Below are 17,724 nucleotides of genomic sequence, written 5' to 3' on the forward strand. Positions count from 1 at the left end.
ACATCCCCTATTAAAACCGCACATCCCCTATGCATAAACCTCTGGATATAGTTCATGCAGTGTTGTGATTTCATTGCTATTTCCCCTGATTTAGGAAGGAGGGATGGACATGGAGACCAATAGTGCAATGAGGGCGGATACAGACAAGGGAGTGAAAACCCACTTTAAAGTCACCAGATTTATCATGGAAGCGGGTGAGTATTTCTTACGTGCTGTGAAGTTAATTGTAAAGGTCTGTATTTTAGATACAGGGGTCACTGTCCATAATATAAAATAAAGTATGCAATGCGAGTAATTTACTGTTCTTTCCATTAGCATATACTGTACATCAATTCTAAGTAACAAAAATAGGGTACATTCATACTGAATACATAATTAACAAAGAGCAATGGTTAAAGAGGCAATCCAAGCGTTTTTAATTTTATTTAGGATTGAAGCAGGGGGTCTCCGGCGCTGAGGCCTATTCATTCATTTTGATGCTCCGTATCATGTGAGCCAATAGGAAGGGCACTGGATGATGTCACGGCTTCCTATTGGCCTGTTGGGCGCAGGAGCTTTGAAAAACGGCCATTATCTGGTCCCTGCATGAGCCAGAGCGGCTTCCGGTACCGCTGAAAGCAGGGTCCCCCTGGAGCTGAAATGAATGGGGTTCATCTCCGCAGCCCCCCCCCCCCCCCCCCCCGCTTCAATCCTATGTTACAAAAATGTAATAATTAATAATAAAATAAAAAGTGCGCTTGGATTTCCTCTTTAAGGTGGAGATTCACCAAAGAGTTTGGGAGGATGTTCCCACGTTAACTTCCATTCAGGTCAGTGGCAGCTATGCCAGATCAAGCTGTGATGCCCTTTATCAGAGCTTAGTGACTCCCAGCCTAAGGCCACGCTTATAGTGCTGGCGATGCGGCCGTTGCCACCGGCGAAAGTTGTAATTTTACTTTTAGGGGCGTCGCTGGTGACAAGGCCAGTGACATCACAAAGGGGCGGGCCACGTAATTTGATTGGTTTAGAGACAGTCATATGTGGCGACTGTCTCTAAAAAATCAAATTTACCCGGCTTCCAAATTTTTAGACGCGACGTAGCTCCGTCGCGCTTACTATAAGCGCTAGCGACAGTCAATTAATTTGTTTCGGAGCGACGTCGCACTATAAGCGCGGCCTTAGGGCTCGTTCAGGGAGCCAGCTGAGGACTCTGAGGGGGGGCGTGCGGGAGGCAGTGCTGGGAGTTTGCTGGGCGACATGTGATTATCCCCCAGCAGACTTTTCAGCGTTGGGGAGGGGGCGGGGCTACAGACGGCAGGGTAAAGTATCCAAGCTGCAGTCATGAAATCATTCTGAAGAATGATTTCATTGGCTGCCTTGGTCCCTGTGATGCTGCTTCAGCACCAAGAAACGAAATTTTCGTTTACTGAAGCTGTCGTCAGCGGCAACTCCTGGCTTCGGAGGCAGGGCAGTTGCTACCCTGACAACAAGTATTCAAATTGAATACTTTGTTGCTCACGGCAGCACGCACGTCAGCACGCCCGGCCTCCGAAGCCAGCACCCTGAACGAGGCCTTAGACATATTCCACATTACATCAAATTCAAATTTTTTAATGCACAAAATACTTATTTTCTATGTGCCATGTACAGTTTTTATACTTTGTTTCACAAAGTCCTCCATTAGTTTTTTCTTAACATTTTAACCCCCCCCCCCCCCAAATGTTTTCATGTATTTTTGCTTGTTCCCTATTTAGTCTTACTGGTCACCTATAGTATTTTACCAGCCAACCTATTAATTTATAACAACATTTACATAGCGCCCTTATACAGGGCACGCTGTATATTAGTTAGTAAAACAACGGTGGGATTACATACGGATCATTTCATGTGATGGGAGTAGTCATTGTTAAGATATCTTTGTGGTGGGAACATTATGGTCGGGCTATGGGTTGGGTAAGGCTAAGGTCCCGTTGCACGCGTCCGCACGGCTGGCTTGCTTGCCGGCGGCGCGTGCAACTCGCTGTACCGCGATCTGCGGTCTACAGGATACTTTTCTCGGAGCGGGGGGCGTGGCCAAACGGGTCGGGGGGGGGGGGCGCGGCCATGACGTGAGGGAGCGGGAGGTGGGCGGGAGTGGGAGGATTGACAGGGAGGGGGCGTGGCTTGAGCGGAGGGACCCGCTACTCTTCCCCCCCCTCCCACGGGCTGCCACGGGCTGCAGGTAAGTATAAAAAACACACACACGCAGGCACTCATACATATACACACACACACACGCAGGCACTCACGCACTCATACACACACACACACACAGACAGACAGAGACAGGCACACACATACACACACACAGGCAGGCACTCACGCACTCAGACACACACACAGACAGGCACTCACGCTGCTTTCACTCCACACTCCTCCCCGCTCCCCGAAGCCTCCCCTCCTCCCGCAGCCTCCCCTCCTCCCGCAGCCTCCCCTCCCCATTGGCTCACAGCCACACTACGTGACGCGTCAACGCTAGGAAACAGCATTCTGTGGTGTCTCCTAGCGGCTGACGCGCCACAGCGTGTAGTCAGCTGTGCCGCCAGTGGGGACCGGGACCGGCTCGCGAGGATTCCCCTGCTGGTGGGGAACTCGCTACATTGCCGCCCGCGCCAACGAGCGCAGCGGGTCCCAGGCCTAACCTAGCCATCGCTTTATGGCAATTTTTGACAAGTGTGCTGTTTTTGTGTTTAAACTTGTGTAGTATGTGTTGTTTTTTAAAATCTTAGCTGGAGGATTTAAATCTGGAAGTTTTTGTGATTAAACGTGGCTGTATATTTAAATACTCTACATCATTATTTGTATGGGCTGATGCTTTTCTGTAGAGTTTCCCATGCCATGCGATGCCTGGTGTTTCCTCTGTACTAACGTTGTTGTGTTGATGCACAGGTGTTAAGCTGGGGATGCAGTCCATACCAATTGCAACAGCATGTACCGTTTACCACAAGTTTTTCCATGAGACCAGCCTGGATGGTTATGATCCCTACCTGGTAGCCATGTCTGCAATTTACCTGGCTGGCAAAGTAGAGGAGCAGCACCTGAGGACACGGGATATCATTAATGTGTGCCACCGGTAAATACTGTCACATAAAGGCTTTACTTGTAAAAAATATAACAGCATGGTCCCTGCCAGAGTAGTTTATATCCCGTTTCATAATTTACTGGCTAAAAATGTTACGTGTATGTGTTCAGCAGCGGGTGTTCATTGAATGTACAGGTAGTCCTCGCTATCCAACGCAACTCTATGGGCCGATTTTCGACGCCTGTATGCGTTATCCGACGCTGAATTCTTTATCCAACGCTCACCGCCACTGATTAACATGGGACTCGCTTTACAGCGGTTTCACTATCCAACGCTACTTGCAGAACGGATTCCGTTGGATAACCGAGGACGGCCTGTACACAGCGTAGGTAGTTATTTGCTGCGTGATTTCCAATAAATTGTGCGATATAGGGTAGTGTGTCTTTAAGGAAGTGTGATACAGTATAGATGCCTGATCAATAGTACTGCTCTGTTCAATGCACAGGTACCTAAATCCAGGAACTGAACCCCTTGAAGTAGACTCACGGTTTTGGGAACTAAGAGACAGCATTGTGCACTGTGAATTATTGATGCTTAGGATTTTGAATTTCCAAGTCTCTTTTCAGCACCCGCACAAAGTAAGTGTTTCAGACTATATCCACTGGCACATTTGATTTGTTTGCATTTTAAAATTGCATCAGCTTTTTCAGTGGTATACAAGAGTGCAACATGTTCTAATAATAGGGATGTTCTTTCTTTGCACATCTTTGCCTCCGTTTCCTCTTGCCCGTTTCATTAAATACGGCCGGTCCTTGCCTTTACGGCAGTGCAATTATCTAAGCTGCCGCTCGCTCTGTTCTTACATCATCGATAAGGGAAAACCCTGCTTCCGAGGGCACGGTATATGGCCGCCTCTTTCAACAGTTGTGTAGCTTCCTAAATAGTTGCCATAAATCATTAAAAAGGGCGTAAAGAGTGGCTTTTTTTGATATATGTTAATGTATCGAATACTACACAAATGCTTTGATTTAAAAAAAAATAGGCTTTTGAATGAAACGCTATTTTCTTTTAAATATCGCACGCTAACTAATGTTCTTATTTCTTTACATCTTTCTCCCCTTGTCCCTCCATGTCTGTGTATGAAACTGGGCGTTGGGCACCTCCCAACCGGAGGGATGAGACAGATCATCGGACTGTATTCGAACCTCCTTGTTTGTTTTCTTGGTCCCTAGGCTGCCTCTGGTTTTAGGTTCATCCACAGGCAAAACGCCGTCACCCCGGGTCTGTTCCTCCCTTTAGAGTAGTTCTCTGATAAAGCGCCCTGAGCGTGAAACACGTCAGCGTGTTTGTCAGGATCTTGTTCCCATGTTTTTTAACCCAACACATCTTTGAAAGAATCTCCGGTGTCCCATGCTGCACGGGTGGGGCTGTGCTCCGGTTCCTATTTTGGACTTCGTGTAAGTCCAACACTGTCCCTTACATCTGTATTCGGGGTTGTTTGATTTGGTGATACTCTAGTATTTTGCCTTCTACGCTTTGCTTTTATGCTGAAGCGAGGGATCCTTCTACCGTCTGCAAAACATCCGGTGATCTGTGTCCTACTTCCAGTTGGAAGAGGCCTAGTTGTCCGTGGCATGTACCGCCAGGGGGAGACTGGAAGTAAATCTCTTTGGTTATGGTAACGATGGGAGCACTGTGTGGTTCCCGTCCTCCTCCGATTCATTTGCTCTCTAAACACACTGTGTAAGCTTATACCTACTTTCTTTTTTCCAGTATCTACTGCATTACCTTATTTCTTTAAAAAACTGGATGAATCGGCACAGCTGGGACCGTACTCCTATTGCTACTGCTTCCTGGGCGCTCCTCAGGGACAGCTACCATGGGGACCTGTGCCTTCGGTACGAGGCACAGCACATTGCTGTGGCAATACTGTATTTTGCCCTGCAATGTTACGGAGTGGAGGTGCCCGGCAATGTCGAAGCGGAGAATCAGTGGTGGCAGGTAAGGTTGGCCATGGGGAATTTGTCATGAACCATTATGCCCGTGCTGCTATATGGCAACACTTTGCACCTTTTATTTTCTGATTAGGAGCTCGGGCCTTTTATGTGAGGGGATGAGTTTAATATTGTAGACCAAATGGGCTAAAATACTTCAGTAAATCAGTGTAAACTGTAGATTGTTTTAACGTAACCCCTTGTTTATCTCCATTTTCTTATTGTAGTTTGTCTGTATTTAGTAGGTGACTGTATTTGCATGAACACATCACAAATATGGATTTTAATAGGTAGTGATGACATTTGGTAGACCAACAAGAAAATAGTTTTTTGTTTGTGTCCTTTTACAGACCATATACAGATGGTCCCTTCCAATCTTCTTACTGAAGTATTCGTTATTTGAATAGACAGGCGCCTCTGATTTAACCATATTTCTAGAAATATAAATTGATTTTTGTTCTAATACTGCTCTTTTCCCACTGTGCAAGAATATCACACACTGTGCAAGAATATCACAATCTGTCACAATATAGTAGCGTAGAAATAGTACATTGCAGGAAAACAGGGTGACAATTTTCATAAATGTTCTTGTCACCTCGTACAAAATGATGTAAATTAGATTTTAAAATGACTATGTCCCTTTGTCAAGTCTACTTTACTTGAGTTACGTTGCCATTTTCAAACAAGCAATGTTGTTGTGACACAGATACAACTTTCATCTGCTAGCAGCGCATGTCCTTACTTTGTGGATAAAATGCACGTGTTGAGTTCTGACCCATATTACCCAAAAACTGACCTTCATTTCCGTCACTACTCCTTCTCCTGCAGGATATTTTGAAAGGGCACTTCCGAGTCTAATAGCGCAATTTGCCCAATGTGCATTTATAATCTCTTCTATAAACAATGTAAAAGTTTTAGTAGAAAAATATAATGTTGCTGGCACCTCACCGCTTGTTTTTACCCAGCGCTGGTGTTTTTCACAGGGTTTCTTGTACTGACTATGAATCTGTTGGGTACTTTTAGACTTTGTATTCTTTGGTTGGATAAAATAAATGAATTAAAAAAGGTCAAAACCACCATTCTAAGTGTGACTTAATTTATTCAGGGGTTTTTTTTTTTACTTTATTTCTTTATGTTGAATCTAGGTTTTTAGCGAAGATATTACAAAACTAATAATCAACAACATCATCTCTGAGCTGATACACATTTACACTGTGGATACGGAAATAGCCTGAGCTTGCGTGGCAGGAGGGCTTTGGACTGAACTACATAATTCAATGACGACTGAACACCTGTTTGTGTAGCCACTTGCAGGCGGATTTAAGTTTGGCCATACTTGTGAGCGGGCATGGATCCCGAACGAGCGATGCAACTCCAATAGCAACGTGTCTATCCGCCTTTTTGAAGATGTTTGGGGTGGCCTGCTATTTTACAACAAGTCTGTTACACACTTTGCTGCTGTATTTCCAGAAGAGGAATCGTGTCCGTGTTTGCACGTGAAGCTATTGTGTTCAAAAGACACCTGTATTCATTGTTTCCGTACACCCCTGTGCCTTCAGCTGCAAGATACACGGGGCCATGTTTTAGGTTATGTTCAGACTCGCTGCTTGAGTAACAAGCAGGCATTTAAAAGCTGCTTCAGCACGCTTGTGTTTCTGTTTAGCAGGATGCCCTGTGCTGTTAAAGTCTGCTTTCCTTTGTTCACTTCATGCGACGTGTACATCTCGCTGTGTTTCCCTGTGAGCTCCACCTGCATCTGGTTTCTTTTTTAATGAAATGAATAAGAAGAAGACTGCCATTATTCCTTGTGCCTCTGGATTTCTTATGTTGAAACTTTTTTTTTTTTTTTTCAATTAAAGCATTTTTTTTGTCTGATTTTTGTGGTCATTGTTGATCAAGAAGTCAACAGCTGGCAATGCCTCTGCACTCTGACTATTTAAATACATTTTTGTTTACTTCTATATTTTGACTGGCTCCCTAAAATGTAGGCAGTGAGCTGGTCTATTCAGGTACAATATATGATTGATAGCACTGTGTTTTATGTATCTTGTGTGTAATTATTATTGTACTAGACATTACATTCACTGCAGTATTTTCGAACTAACAGTGCAAGAAATAACAGCCTCCTTCCTCCCAATGTCAGGCCAGTAAAACTTAAATCCTCACCTCCCAGTAATGTCCCGCACAAAAGCTACTGCGCCTGTCCTAACCCGCGAGCACAACCGCAACCCCCACAATGCTTTGCTGCAGCATGTGGATGGGGGAAACTTTCAGATTGAGCAAAGTTCCCCTCTGTGTTTGACCTGAGCGCCCTCCAAGTCCCCTTGTGCCTCAGGGTGTTAGTTACAGATAAAAGCTGCGGTTTGTTCACCTCTCCCCCCCGGGAAGGGACCTGTGCTCTGGCAGGAGCTTACTCTTGTGTGCACAAAGTCCGTCAGTTCCTCCTCCCTTGGAATTTGTGTGTATATATTACACACCTGTATGTGATTTTACACTGAAGTATGTCTCTTACTAAATGCAGACCTTGAATTAAGAAAAGTATTTTAAATGTAAATTTGGGAGATTAAAAGGTTTGAGATGTAGAACTACCTTACACGTACGTTCATTGGGAGGCTATTCCAACTATTTCACACCCCGAGCTATATGTCACACACACACACACACACCGCCTTCTTTACCCGTTACTTCCATTTATCAAAATGTTGAAAGACAAGAAATGGATTCCGTAACTTGGCAAACGTCACCTGTTTGGGTGTAACCGAGCTCAGCCTGATTTCTCATGTCCTGCCGTGGCTGCATCTTGGTGTTCTTATCAATACAGTTCATTTGGTGCATCTAAGCTGCGCTATCTTCTGTAGCACTATCCCACATTATCCAGCTCCAATGTTCTTTTGGGCACCAATGACCCAGTGATGTGTAATGGCGTTACATTTTACTTCTATGTATAAATTGGTGCATTGCGTCATCTGGCCTTTTTGGGAAGTTCCTCTCTAGTGCAGGGGTGCTCAACTCCAATCCTCAAGGACCCCCACCCTAACAGGGCAGGTGTTAAGGATATCTCAGCGTAAGCACAGGTGGCCCAGTCTTTGACTGGCGGGATAGGACAGGGGTGGCCAACTACAGTCCTCAACGGCCAGGTTTGCAGGATACCCCTGCTTCAGCACAGTTGGCTCAGTCAAAGAATCACCTGGGCTGTAGCAGGGATAGCCTTCAAACCTGACCTGTGGGGGGGGGGGGGGTCTTGCGGCTGGAGTGGAGACCCCCTGCTTTAGTGTACCACAGACAAGTACTCTAAAAAAACATATTGCAATGGAGTGCGGAAGAATTGGGTGGGCCCATACCTGTTTTATCTCCTCAAATGTCACAATAAAAGTGACATTTCTGGTGTAAAAAGCTTATTTATTTTCATATAAAAAAATATATATATAATTGGTTATGTGTAGTGTAGTGATTAGGTTTGCCAAGAACAGAAAACAAGCACACATTACCAAAACTGGGCTTGTAGAATACTTTCATGTTTTTGTTTTATACAGACACGTTTTTTTTGCCTATTTTTAAGTTCTGAAATTCCGATACAGACTTGTTTATACTATACAGGGTGTATTTTGGTTTTTTCTTTCATATATAACTTTTTTTCATAACAGGCAGGTAAAATTTAATATATGAAGCAATCTGAACAAAATCATATAGAGCCATTCAATACAGTATATGGTTCAGAGAGACCTTCCAATGTGAGTTTCAAGCCCACCCTGAAAAATGTACAAGCGTTTCTCTTTATTATTTTTGTTTAAAAAAAAGGACAACATGGACATATTGTACTTTTCCCAATCTCCCGCCTACCTCCACCCGCTTCCCCCAAATAAAATCAATAGGCAAAGCACGCTTACGTCTGGCAAATTTATACAGCAGTAGTGGCTTTTTTTTTATGTGGTATTTTTTTTTTTTTGTGGTTTTTTAAATATATAATTCTTTATCATTTGTTCTATCAATATATCTACAATATTGAATGAAAAGAAGCCTGCAAATTAACTGTATTACACATTTTTTTTATCATTTTCAAATCAAACATCAAGATTTTTTTGTTGTTAAATATCTTGCGTTACACTCGGATGCTGAAAGTACCGAGGTTGGATTTTTAAAAGTTTTTTGTCTTTTTCTTCCTTTTTAACATTTTTTTTTCTTACAAGATTATTACGCAGTTGTTTCTTCAGTGTGGTCTTAAAAACAAATAAATGGCTTAAACCAGCGGGAGCTGGTAGTTTGAGTGGGTACTAGAGGGTCTGACAGCTTTTTATCTGTCATTGCTTGAAAACTATTACCTCCAGAAAAAAAATTGGGACCGTCGTGAAATGCGTCTCCCTTAAAAGAGCCATTCCTCTTACTCATTTTTTTTTTTTAGCCCTCATTATTTTTACAGGGTGGGAAGCGGTTCACTCTGGATCAAACGCCACTATTTTCAGCAGGTTCCTAAGATATTTACCGGTGAAGTTACTGGGTTTAAATCTCCATACGGGGAAAGAAAATGGTGCCCAAATTGTACATCAATAGGATGGCGCAACGTCAGCTGTGGCTTCCTATTGTATATTTAAACCCCCCTTAAAAAACAGGAAGTAATATCGGTTACTTCACCAGTAAGTACCTCGGTAACCGGAATCCCTGGATCGGAAAGTAGTGCGGTTCAGTTCTGGAAAACCCCCTAATTCCAATCCTGTAAAAAAAAAAAAAATGGGTAGGCTGGATTGCTCCATGACATGCTTCTGTCCATTTGCTGTACCCCACAGCATTATACTCCTGCAGGGCGAACGCTGCAAAGTGCAGACACAAAGACGTATTTCTCACCTTGCAATGATTTAATGCAACTGTGAATAAAATCCCTTGCTTTTGCAACACAACCTTGTAACAGAAGTAAAGCTGGCATTTAAAATACATCACGTAGGAGTTCCCATGGCTTATATTTTATGACAGAAGTGTGACTTCTAGGTGAAGAAGTCCTAGGCAGTATCCTACAAACACTGGGGTGGAAGGCATTGCTGTATTTTGGCAAGCTCACTAGTACAGGGTTCCATCAAAAATGTCAAAGCATATCACAGCAGTTGTCCCCCATCCGTGGCGATCATTCTTATCAGCTGAAGAAAAGCGGAGTGGTTAGGGATTCCACCAAGTGTTGGACAGGGTGCTTTGCAATGCATGGCACACTTTCAAAGATACCTCAGTATTGGTTTCAACATGAAAGTGCCTAGTGTACCGAAATCTTTCATTTAGTCAGCTATGCAGCCGGCTCCAAAACACAGACAATAAACAGAAGCCTTTACCGTTGGCATTTACTTCTGTTTCATCTTCATTAATAGGTGCTAGGAAATCAGCTTCTGCCTTGAAGGAACCTCTGGTGTTCCCAATGTTTTTTTTTTAGTTTGAACAAACAATGCTATGCAATGCATAGAACTGACTTTACAGAATAAATTCCCCATTTATTCTGTTACTTACGTATAGATGCACCTAGGAAAACAGACTTTGTGTACTTGTCTCCTGTTAAAATATAGACGTAGAATCACACGCACAGGATGTCGAGAGAAAATGTGAATGTTAAAACAAAATGGCACAAACTTCCGGTCAAAATGATTATTTCAACCTCTCCACTCCCCAAACAGCATACAATAGCACTGGTGTAAATCACCATGCAGTCTGGGATATTACTAATAAGGCTTTGAAATACTCCTTTGCTGCTTTAGTGCAGCATTTATATATCCAACCCAACAATGTTATGGTGGGCAATTATGCGCTGGTTAATGTTATTCAGGGCGCTGTCCCAGCTTAACCCTGCCTTTTCAAATATATATGTGGAAAGAATGGGGGTTCCTGTGTGAGAACCACGTTTATTTTGGATCCGAGGACCCCGTGCTTCCCGAGGTGCATTCCGGAAAAGGTGTCACCCAGTACCTCATGGAGGTTGAAACCCGCTGTGTCACGTGGGCCGACGGGAAGCTTATTGGCTAGTGTGATGCTGGAGATTTACACCTGTTTTGTGGGGCGAGTACCTGGCGGCTCCTTTGCCGGGAAGCAGGGGGTCCCCCAGAGCTGAAATGAACGTGGATCAGCGCCAGACTTCCCCTGCTTTTCTATACATGTAAAACATTAAAAAAAAAAAAGACCAAGCGGAAATGCTTCGTCAAACTGCATTAATGCTGATCAGGGCCTGTCGCCGGCAAATTCCCGTTGAAGTCAACGGTAGTTCCCTTCCCAAAAATCCCCCAATGAGCACTGTTTAATGAATAACCCCCTCAGGGGTCATTTATTTGACATAGATTAATTTGTGAGATTTACTAGATTAAACGCAGTTCTCTGCTGCTGCTGCCTGTTAAACCAGATGCCTGCCTTTTAATAAAAAGACATTACCAGCACCCACTTGTTATTGAACTCGAGCGGTGGCAGAATTGTATTAATGGTAGTGCACGTGCTGGAATACTGTTACTAAATTCTGCGATCAGGATCTATTCAAATCCCCTATGGAAAAAAGAAAACCCCTATTCTAGTGGTTAAAGGGATAAATTGTGCATTTCTGAAGTTGGATGCTCTCCCCTTCCCCCGCTCAGCGCCCTTCTATTAACTATATCATCAACTTTAATATGTATTTGTAGAAATCGTTATGAACTTAGGACAATACGATGTAAATAAAATTTAAATGGCGACATCGGTGTAGCAACATAAGTGACCTTTTCCAAAACTTCCAATTTACTGTGTGTGTGTGTATGGGATTCATCTTCAAATCCCAGTCCATTTAGAGACCCCAATTCTTGCAACTTTGGAATGACCCCAGTTTTCTTGCTTCAGTTCGATACAAATCACCTAACTAGCTGCTAGCACAGGGGCGGCCAACTCCAGTACTCAAGGCCCCCCCCCCCCCCCAAGAGGTCAGGTTCTCAGGATATCCCTGCTTCAGCACAGGTGGTGCAGTCGAAGACAGAGCCACTGATTGAGCCACCTGTGCTGAAGCAGGGATATCCTGAAAGCCTGACCTGTTGGTGGCCCTTGAGGACTGGCGTTGGCCGCCCCTGCCTTAGCACAAGCAGTATGTCATGTTTGTAATACTCATGGGGCCTACGTTTGGGAAACGGCTGAAGATGCATTCCTAATGTTACAATGTCACCTCATGCCCTACACATTGATGGCTGCTTTTACTTAACCGACGTGTCTGCGGGGCTAGGACTTTGCCAGGACCAGCTGATTAATGTTGATGCCTAGGATGACCCCAATGGTATATTTTTAACCTTTCAATTAAAAGTGATGATAAAAATAGCCAAATGGGATCTTATGGTCTTGGATACCCCTATTTTTTTTTTGATTGCTTGGTAGAACACATCTAGGCTGTTTCAGCAACAAGTAAGGAGTCCTGTTCTCTTGCTGTTCTCGTGGTTACTGCAGATTGATTTCGGGTTCTGTTAGAGAGAAGTCTCCACGCTGTGCAACGGGCTTTCAGGGTTGGAAGAGGGAGCCGACTTGCTGCTATCTGTGGTCAAGTAGATGCCGCTGTCTATGGCATTGTTGTTCTTGTTAGGGGATGGGGGTGGAATGGGCCACAGAACCCTGCCCGGCGCCTCGTCGCTGTCTTCCACATCTGTGTCGTCAATAAGGGGAATGTTATGGATGTAATCGTTGATCAGAAACTCTGGTGTTGTCATGAAATTGTGAATGGAGGTCTTGGAGTCGGGTTTCTCTAGGCCTTCGTAGAGGGAACTACGGAATGCTTTCACCACTCGGATCTAAAGGGTTTGGTGGATGGAAGGAGAAGACCCAATGGGCCCAGGGGGGAAGGCGGGGGAGTGAATGACAGAAGGATTTGAAGGGAAGTGAAACAAGGAAAGAAATGTTACAAAGATTATGTTTCCAGCTTGAAAGAAACACTCATTTTCAGGCCACACTAACAGTATGTACTTTTTGCGTTCATCCATTAAAAAAAAGTGTTACTTTTGCTTAACTATTGTTTGGAAATGTGCTGTTTATTAATCATTCTGTTTTGAATCCCTGAAGTAATCTGTTTGCATGTTTCCCCCCCCAGAAAGTATATGCAATATGCAGAGCGGGTAAGATCATTGGATGATGCTTCCATATTAATTATAATATGTTGACGGTCAGAACTAAATGGACATTTGGGAAGGTCGGAACCAAACTAGTTATGGTCTGCGTAAATTAAATTTGGCGCTCCCTGGCAGTAAATGGTTTATGTAGCCACACTGTTCTGTATTGGTGATCTGCAGCATCGTGTTTCCGATGTTTATACTATCGTTTCTGTTTCATTTGCTTGTTGGATGCCCAAATAATGGCTGCACTGCAACCTGTTCATTTCTTGGCTTTATTAGATGTACCTTAAAAAAAAGGTTGTTAATTCCTAATCACTTGCCACCAGTATATAGCAGGGGGTGGGTAATGCCAGTCCTCAAGGGCCACCAACGGGTCAGGTTTTCAGGATATCCCTGCTTCAGCACAGATGGCTGAATCAGTGGCTCGGTAAAAGAGTGAGCCACTGATTGAGCTACTTGTGCTGAATCCAGGACTGATTGAGCCATCTGTGCTGAAGCATGGACTGATTGAGCCACCCGTGCTGAAACAGGGATATCCTGAGAACCTGACCTGTTGGTGGCCCCTGAAGACTGGAGTTGCCCACCCCTGGTGTTAACATCTGACTATCATTCCCTTCATTATTAGCGCACGTGCATAGTAGTCAGATTTGAAGCCGTCTTTTCATTGCCACTTATTAGTTGAGTTGCCGTATGATCTTATTAAAGGCAGTTCGGGAATGCTGCATCTTTGAGATGCAAATGCCAACTCTTAGTTGCCTGTAAATGTTAACTTTTGAATACTTGCCTGGAGTCTAACCCAATCGCTTCCGCTGTGGCAGAGAGGTTGTCTAAATAAATGGTACTAGTTTCCTTCGGGTACCTGGCAGCGACATACTGACAATACTTGGCTTATTTTCTGCTTATTGTCTTTTTTGTTCATTTGTCTCGAACCATCGTTTGTTCTTTGCTGATAAATAGAATAATGCATCATGTACATCAGGGTGCGCAAACTTTTTTGTTTGCGCCTTCTGGCTGCTACCACCCCCCCCCCCCCCCCCCTTTAGCTTTTCTCCGGCGTCATCTGACATCACAACGTCATGTGATGTTGCGTTGTCATTTGACCGTGCGGCGTCATCTGACTCCCGAAGCCGCCAGAGACAAGGATAGGGATATACAGAGACCTCGTGCGCTCCCCATGTATTTAATTTAAATGTTGTGGGGGAGAGCGTGGGGCTTCTGGAAGCGCACCCCCCCCCCCCCCTCCTGAAAATGATGCGTTACCCAGTTTGCGCACCCCTGATGTACATCATGTATAGTAAGTACAGGTTTTTTATTGGATGCGCAATAACAGATCTCCCTGCCACATACTGCATTACTGTAGCGTGATCATGTGAAGCATTATAAAAAAACATTCTATTTCAAGATTTGCAGTGGTAAAAAAAAAAAAAAAAACAGCAAATATATCAATCTATATGGGTATTTATAGCCATATAGAGTTATATATACAGATATATAGACAACGAACTATGTACACAACACATTTTGTAATTAAGTTTACAAAACACATGTGAATTTACATATGGAACATAAAAATGATAAATACTGCACCAAGAGAAAGAGCGTTACTAATAGACTAGTCACAACTCCATGAAACATACATTCACTACGTGGTACCTGAAGAAAGCAAAGCCACGAAATGCAATTCACTACTGGAGGGGGAAAGTGAAATAAAGAGGGGGCACAGAAAAAAATGAAAAGCTGCAACATTGGCTCCAAAAAATCATAGCAAAATGAGCATTGTTTTGTGTATTTGTTCTTTTGCCAAGTTTTTTCTTTACTACTTTGCAAAACCTAGTCACATTTTATCTTAAATGACCCGTGATGGTCATTCTTCTGTACCTTGCAAAAAATTTACAATTTAGTGGAGAGAGAGACACACAGAGAGAGACAGAGACACACACACACACAGAGAGAGAGACACACACAGAGAGAGACAGAGACACACACACAGAGAGAGAGTTGAAATTAATCCACACATGTTCTAAATGAGAATCCAAGGTAATAATTGTATTCATCGTTATTAAAAATATATATGAAGTAGAAAAGAGAAATAAATCCTATAGGCAGAAGAGCAAACTGAATCCCTGAGGGTCTAAGTGGGGTTATTGGTTTAACCCTAAAAGTTCCCCAATTCCTAATGACCAATTTAGAAGGTAATCCTTTCACTTCTGCGATGGCGCACACAGATGGGAATGTTTCATTTCCGTTATTCTGTTTGCATATGTCTGCAAATGAATCAGAAATTGTCAATTCCCTGATTACTTATTAGTCTGCTCAAAAGAAGGAAGCTGCAGACTTCATACCAAAATATATATATAAAAAATATGCAGTGCCAACGGTACAGTTTTTCAAAGTTTCTTTCAGTGTTTAATAAAATAAAATAAAGAATTGTTACCTTTTTATTCCTTTTTCTTATCTTTTCTCAATGTCCTATCAATATTTATGCTGCAAATGGCAATGTATGGGGACTAGTAAGCGTGACGCTTAAGCTTTCATCACTGGAGAGTCCGTCTACACAGCAAACCTTTTTGATTCCATTAACAACGAAAAGGTTGAACAAGTAGAAATCTAAATCGCGATAGTGCATATCGTGATAATTAAGTCCGTCATGACTTTTTGTGAGCACAGGCTGTTGCACTGTTCTCAATTAGCTACCTGCTGTGTGGAGAACTCGGCAATGAGAGGAAGCGTCAGGTGTTTATTGCATTGCGCACATCCATGACAAGCAGGAGTGAACGCCGCCGCCGCATCCAAAATAACGCGTGCTACAGAAAAAGAACATGGACTGTACTCTACGTACGAGTGTGCACAACATGGAAAGCCAATGGATGCCTCAAAAGAATAGTTAACATGAAATCATAAGAAAAATCAAGCTGGTTCTGGTTGATGGAAATGCGCTCATGCTGCCCTTTAAACCCACAGGAGAGGGAAGAATAGGAGGGAAAAAGATCAACATTCTGCCATGACTGTGTTCAGCGTGATGTGCAATACAAAACAACACAAGGAGCCTGGGCCCACACAGTGACACAGCCTTGACGGCTTGGAGGCTGAGCTTTAAAGTCATACTCATGCATTATAGCCACAGTAAACATTCGAGTATTAAGGCCCATCGTTGCTGTATGAAGGGACTTAGCTTAGGTTGACCAGCCTCTGGTGGAACAAGGATCATGCTAGGAGGTGTGTGTGTGTTCTCTCCCATGCCTCGGGGTGGGAAGAAACGGAGGAGACGAGGTAAGGGAAAAGGGAGGAAAGCCAATGGAACACAGGAAAAAAAGGGGAGATACACCTGGATCGGCCAAGTAAGTGACGGGGATGGAAAAGCTACAAGCATGTCTGTGCCAATGTTGTGTTTTTGTGAAGGTACAAATCTCTGAATATTTGTAGCCTTTTTAAGATAAATAAGCTTTTCTGCATGACTAGTAGATCCTATTCTTAACGGACTGAAGACTAGAGTTAAACCCCTCTTTTAGACGGTGTATTTCAGACTGAAACCTTTTTTTTGCTTGCTATGTAGAGCAAACATTTTCAGTAAGGTAATCCGAAACACATGGATAAAGATTACAATCACGAATGTAAAATCCGAGAAATACAGGTCTATCTCGAGCTAAATTGCTTTGTATCTGCAGTCCCCGATGCTCAGCTCTTTATGGTGCGACAGCCTTCTCTACAGTATCAATAGAAACAATGATTGCTTTGAAAGTCCTGACCCTTCGGGGGATGTGTCATTGCAATGCGTTCTTACAAATGGATTCTGCTGCCCCCCCCCCCCCCCCTCTATCGTTCAGTGTTATTACTGCCTATGTTTTGAATTCAATGGTGAGTAGGCCATAATGACAGCAAGAAGCGTTACGTTAAGAGAAAGCGTGATCGTAATGGTGGAAGTAGAAAGAATGGTACATAACAACAAACAGGAAAAGCATTAATTGAAGACCAGAGTCCATGGACTTCTTCCTGTGAGAGCTGGAAAACGGAAGGAGGCAAAGCGTGTGCCTGTGCGTGTAACAGGCGTATATCACATCCGCAGAGTACTAGGGAGCCCTCGCTGTCAAGATCTCATTTCAGGCTTTGTTGATTTAAACGTTTTAAATAGGACCAGCGTTTTTTTTCTCTTCAAAGTCAACAGCTCGAGGCCACTGTTTAGCCTGGCATTAAGGGTATATTCAAGTGAGCGGGCAGAAGGTGTCTTGTAGAGTAACACCGTTTAGTAAATATTGGCCCACGTCTATAGAGCATTGAAGATATGAAGCTTCTAAAATATACTCTTCAGTCGTCTCAGTAATGTTTAATGTCTACATTATGGAAATGCTTTTAGGGTGTACAGTCTTCCAGGTCTCCCTCCAAAATAATTACCTGCAAGTGAAATATCTCTGTAACTTTGCACACCGTAAAAGAGCATTCACATATGAAACATGTGAAGAAGGCTAAGATCGCTTATCACAATGTGCATGTCTCTTTCCCCGTGTCATCTGCTTCCTTAAAGACGTAAGTGACTTATGCGTGATTATTAGAATTATTTTATACACAAATAAAGAAGTTATTTTCTCTTTATATGTAAAACAAATACTTGGATAGCTTA

General features: G+C 43.3%; 2 protein-coding genes across 13 annotated transcripts in view; one reads left to right on the forward strand and one right to left on the reverse strand.

Annotated features, from left to right (window-relative positions):
- CCNQ (cyclin Q) overlaps window positions 1-17,724 on the forward strand; it is a 107,790-nt gene that overhangs the window by 1,385 nt on the left and 88,681 nt on the right. For 3 of the 5 annotated variants that reach the window (XM_075578393.1, XM_075578392.1, XM_075578394.1), the window contains exons 2-6: window positions 95-194; window positions 2,908-3,091; window positions 3,546-3,678; window positions 4,814-5,041; window positions 6,180-8,918. In XM_075578393.1, the coding sequence (XP_075434508.1) occupies window positions 104-194; window positions 2,908-3,091; window positions 3,546-3,678; window positions 4,814-5,041; window positions 6,180-6,269 (726 nt within the window). In that variant the 5' untranslated portion in view covers window positions 95-103 and the 3' untranslated portion in view covers window positions 6,270-8,918. Of the gene's footprint in view, window positions 1-94; window positions 195-2,907; window positions 3,092-3,545; window positions 3,679-4,813; window positions 5,042-6,179; window positions 8,919-17,724 lie in introns of those variants that run through there. The other 2 variants (XM_075578395.1, XM_075578396.1) reach the window with 1 other exon arrangement.
- Window positions 12,316-17,724, reverse strand: part of ATP2B3 (ATPase plasma membrane Ca2+ transporting 3) — a 115,259-nt gene continuing 109,850 nt past the window's right edge. For 5 of the 8 annotated variants that reach the window (XM_075578381.1, XM_075578380.1, XM_075578382.1 and 2 more), the window contains one exon: window positions 12,316-12,791. In XM_075578381.1, coding sequence (XP_075434496.1) covers window positions 12,471-12,791 — 321 coding nt within the window. In that variant the 3' untranslated portion in view covers window positions 12,316-12,470. The remainder of the gene's footprint in view (window positions 12,792-17,724) is intronic. The other 3 variants (XM_075578385.1, XM_075578387.1, XM_075578388.1) reach the window with 1 other exon arrangement.

Source organism: Ascaphus truei, chromosome 21 (assembly GCF_040206685.1).
Source record: "Ascaphus truei isolate aAscTru1 chromosome 21, aAscTru1.hap1, whole genome shotgun sequence".
NCBI lineage: Eukaryota > Metazoa > Chordata > Amphibia > Anura > Ascaphidae > Ascaphus > Ascaphus truei.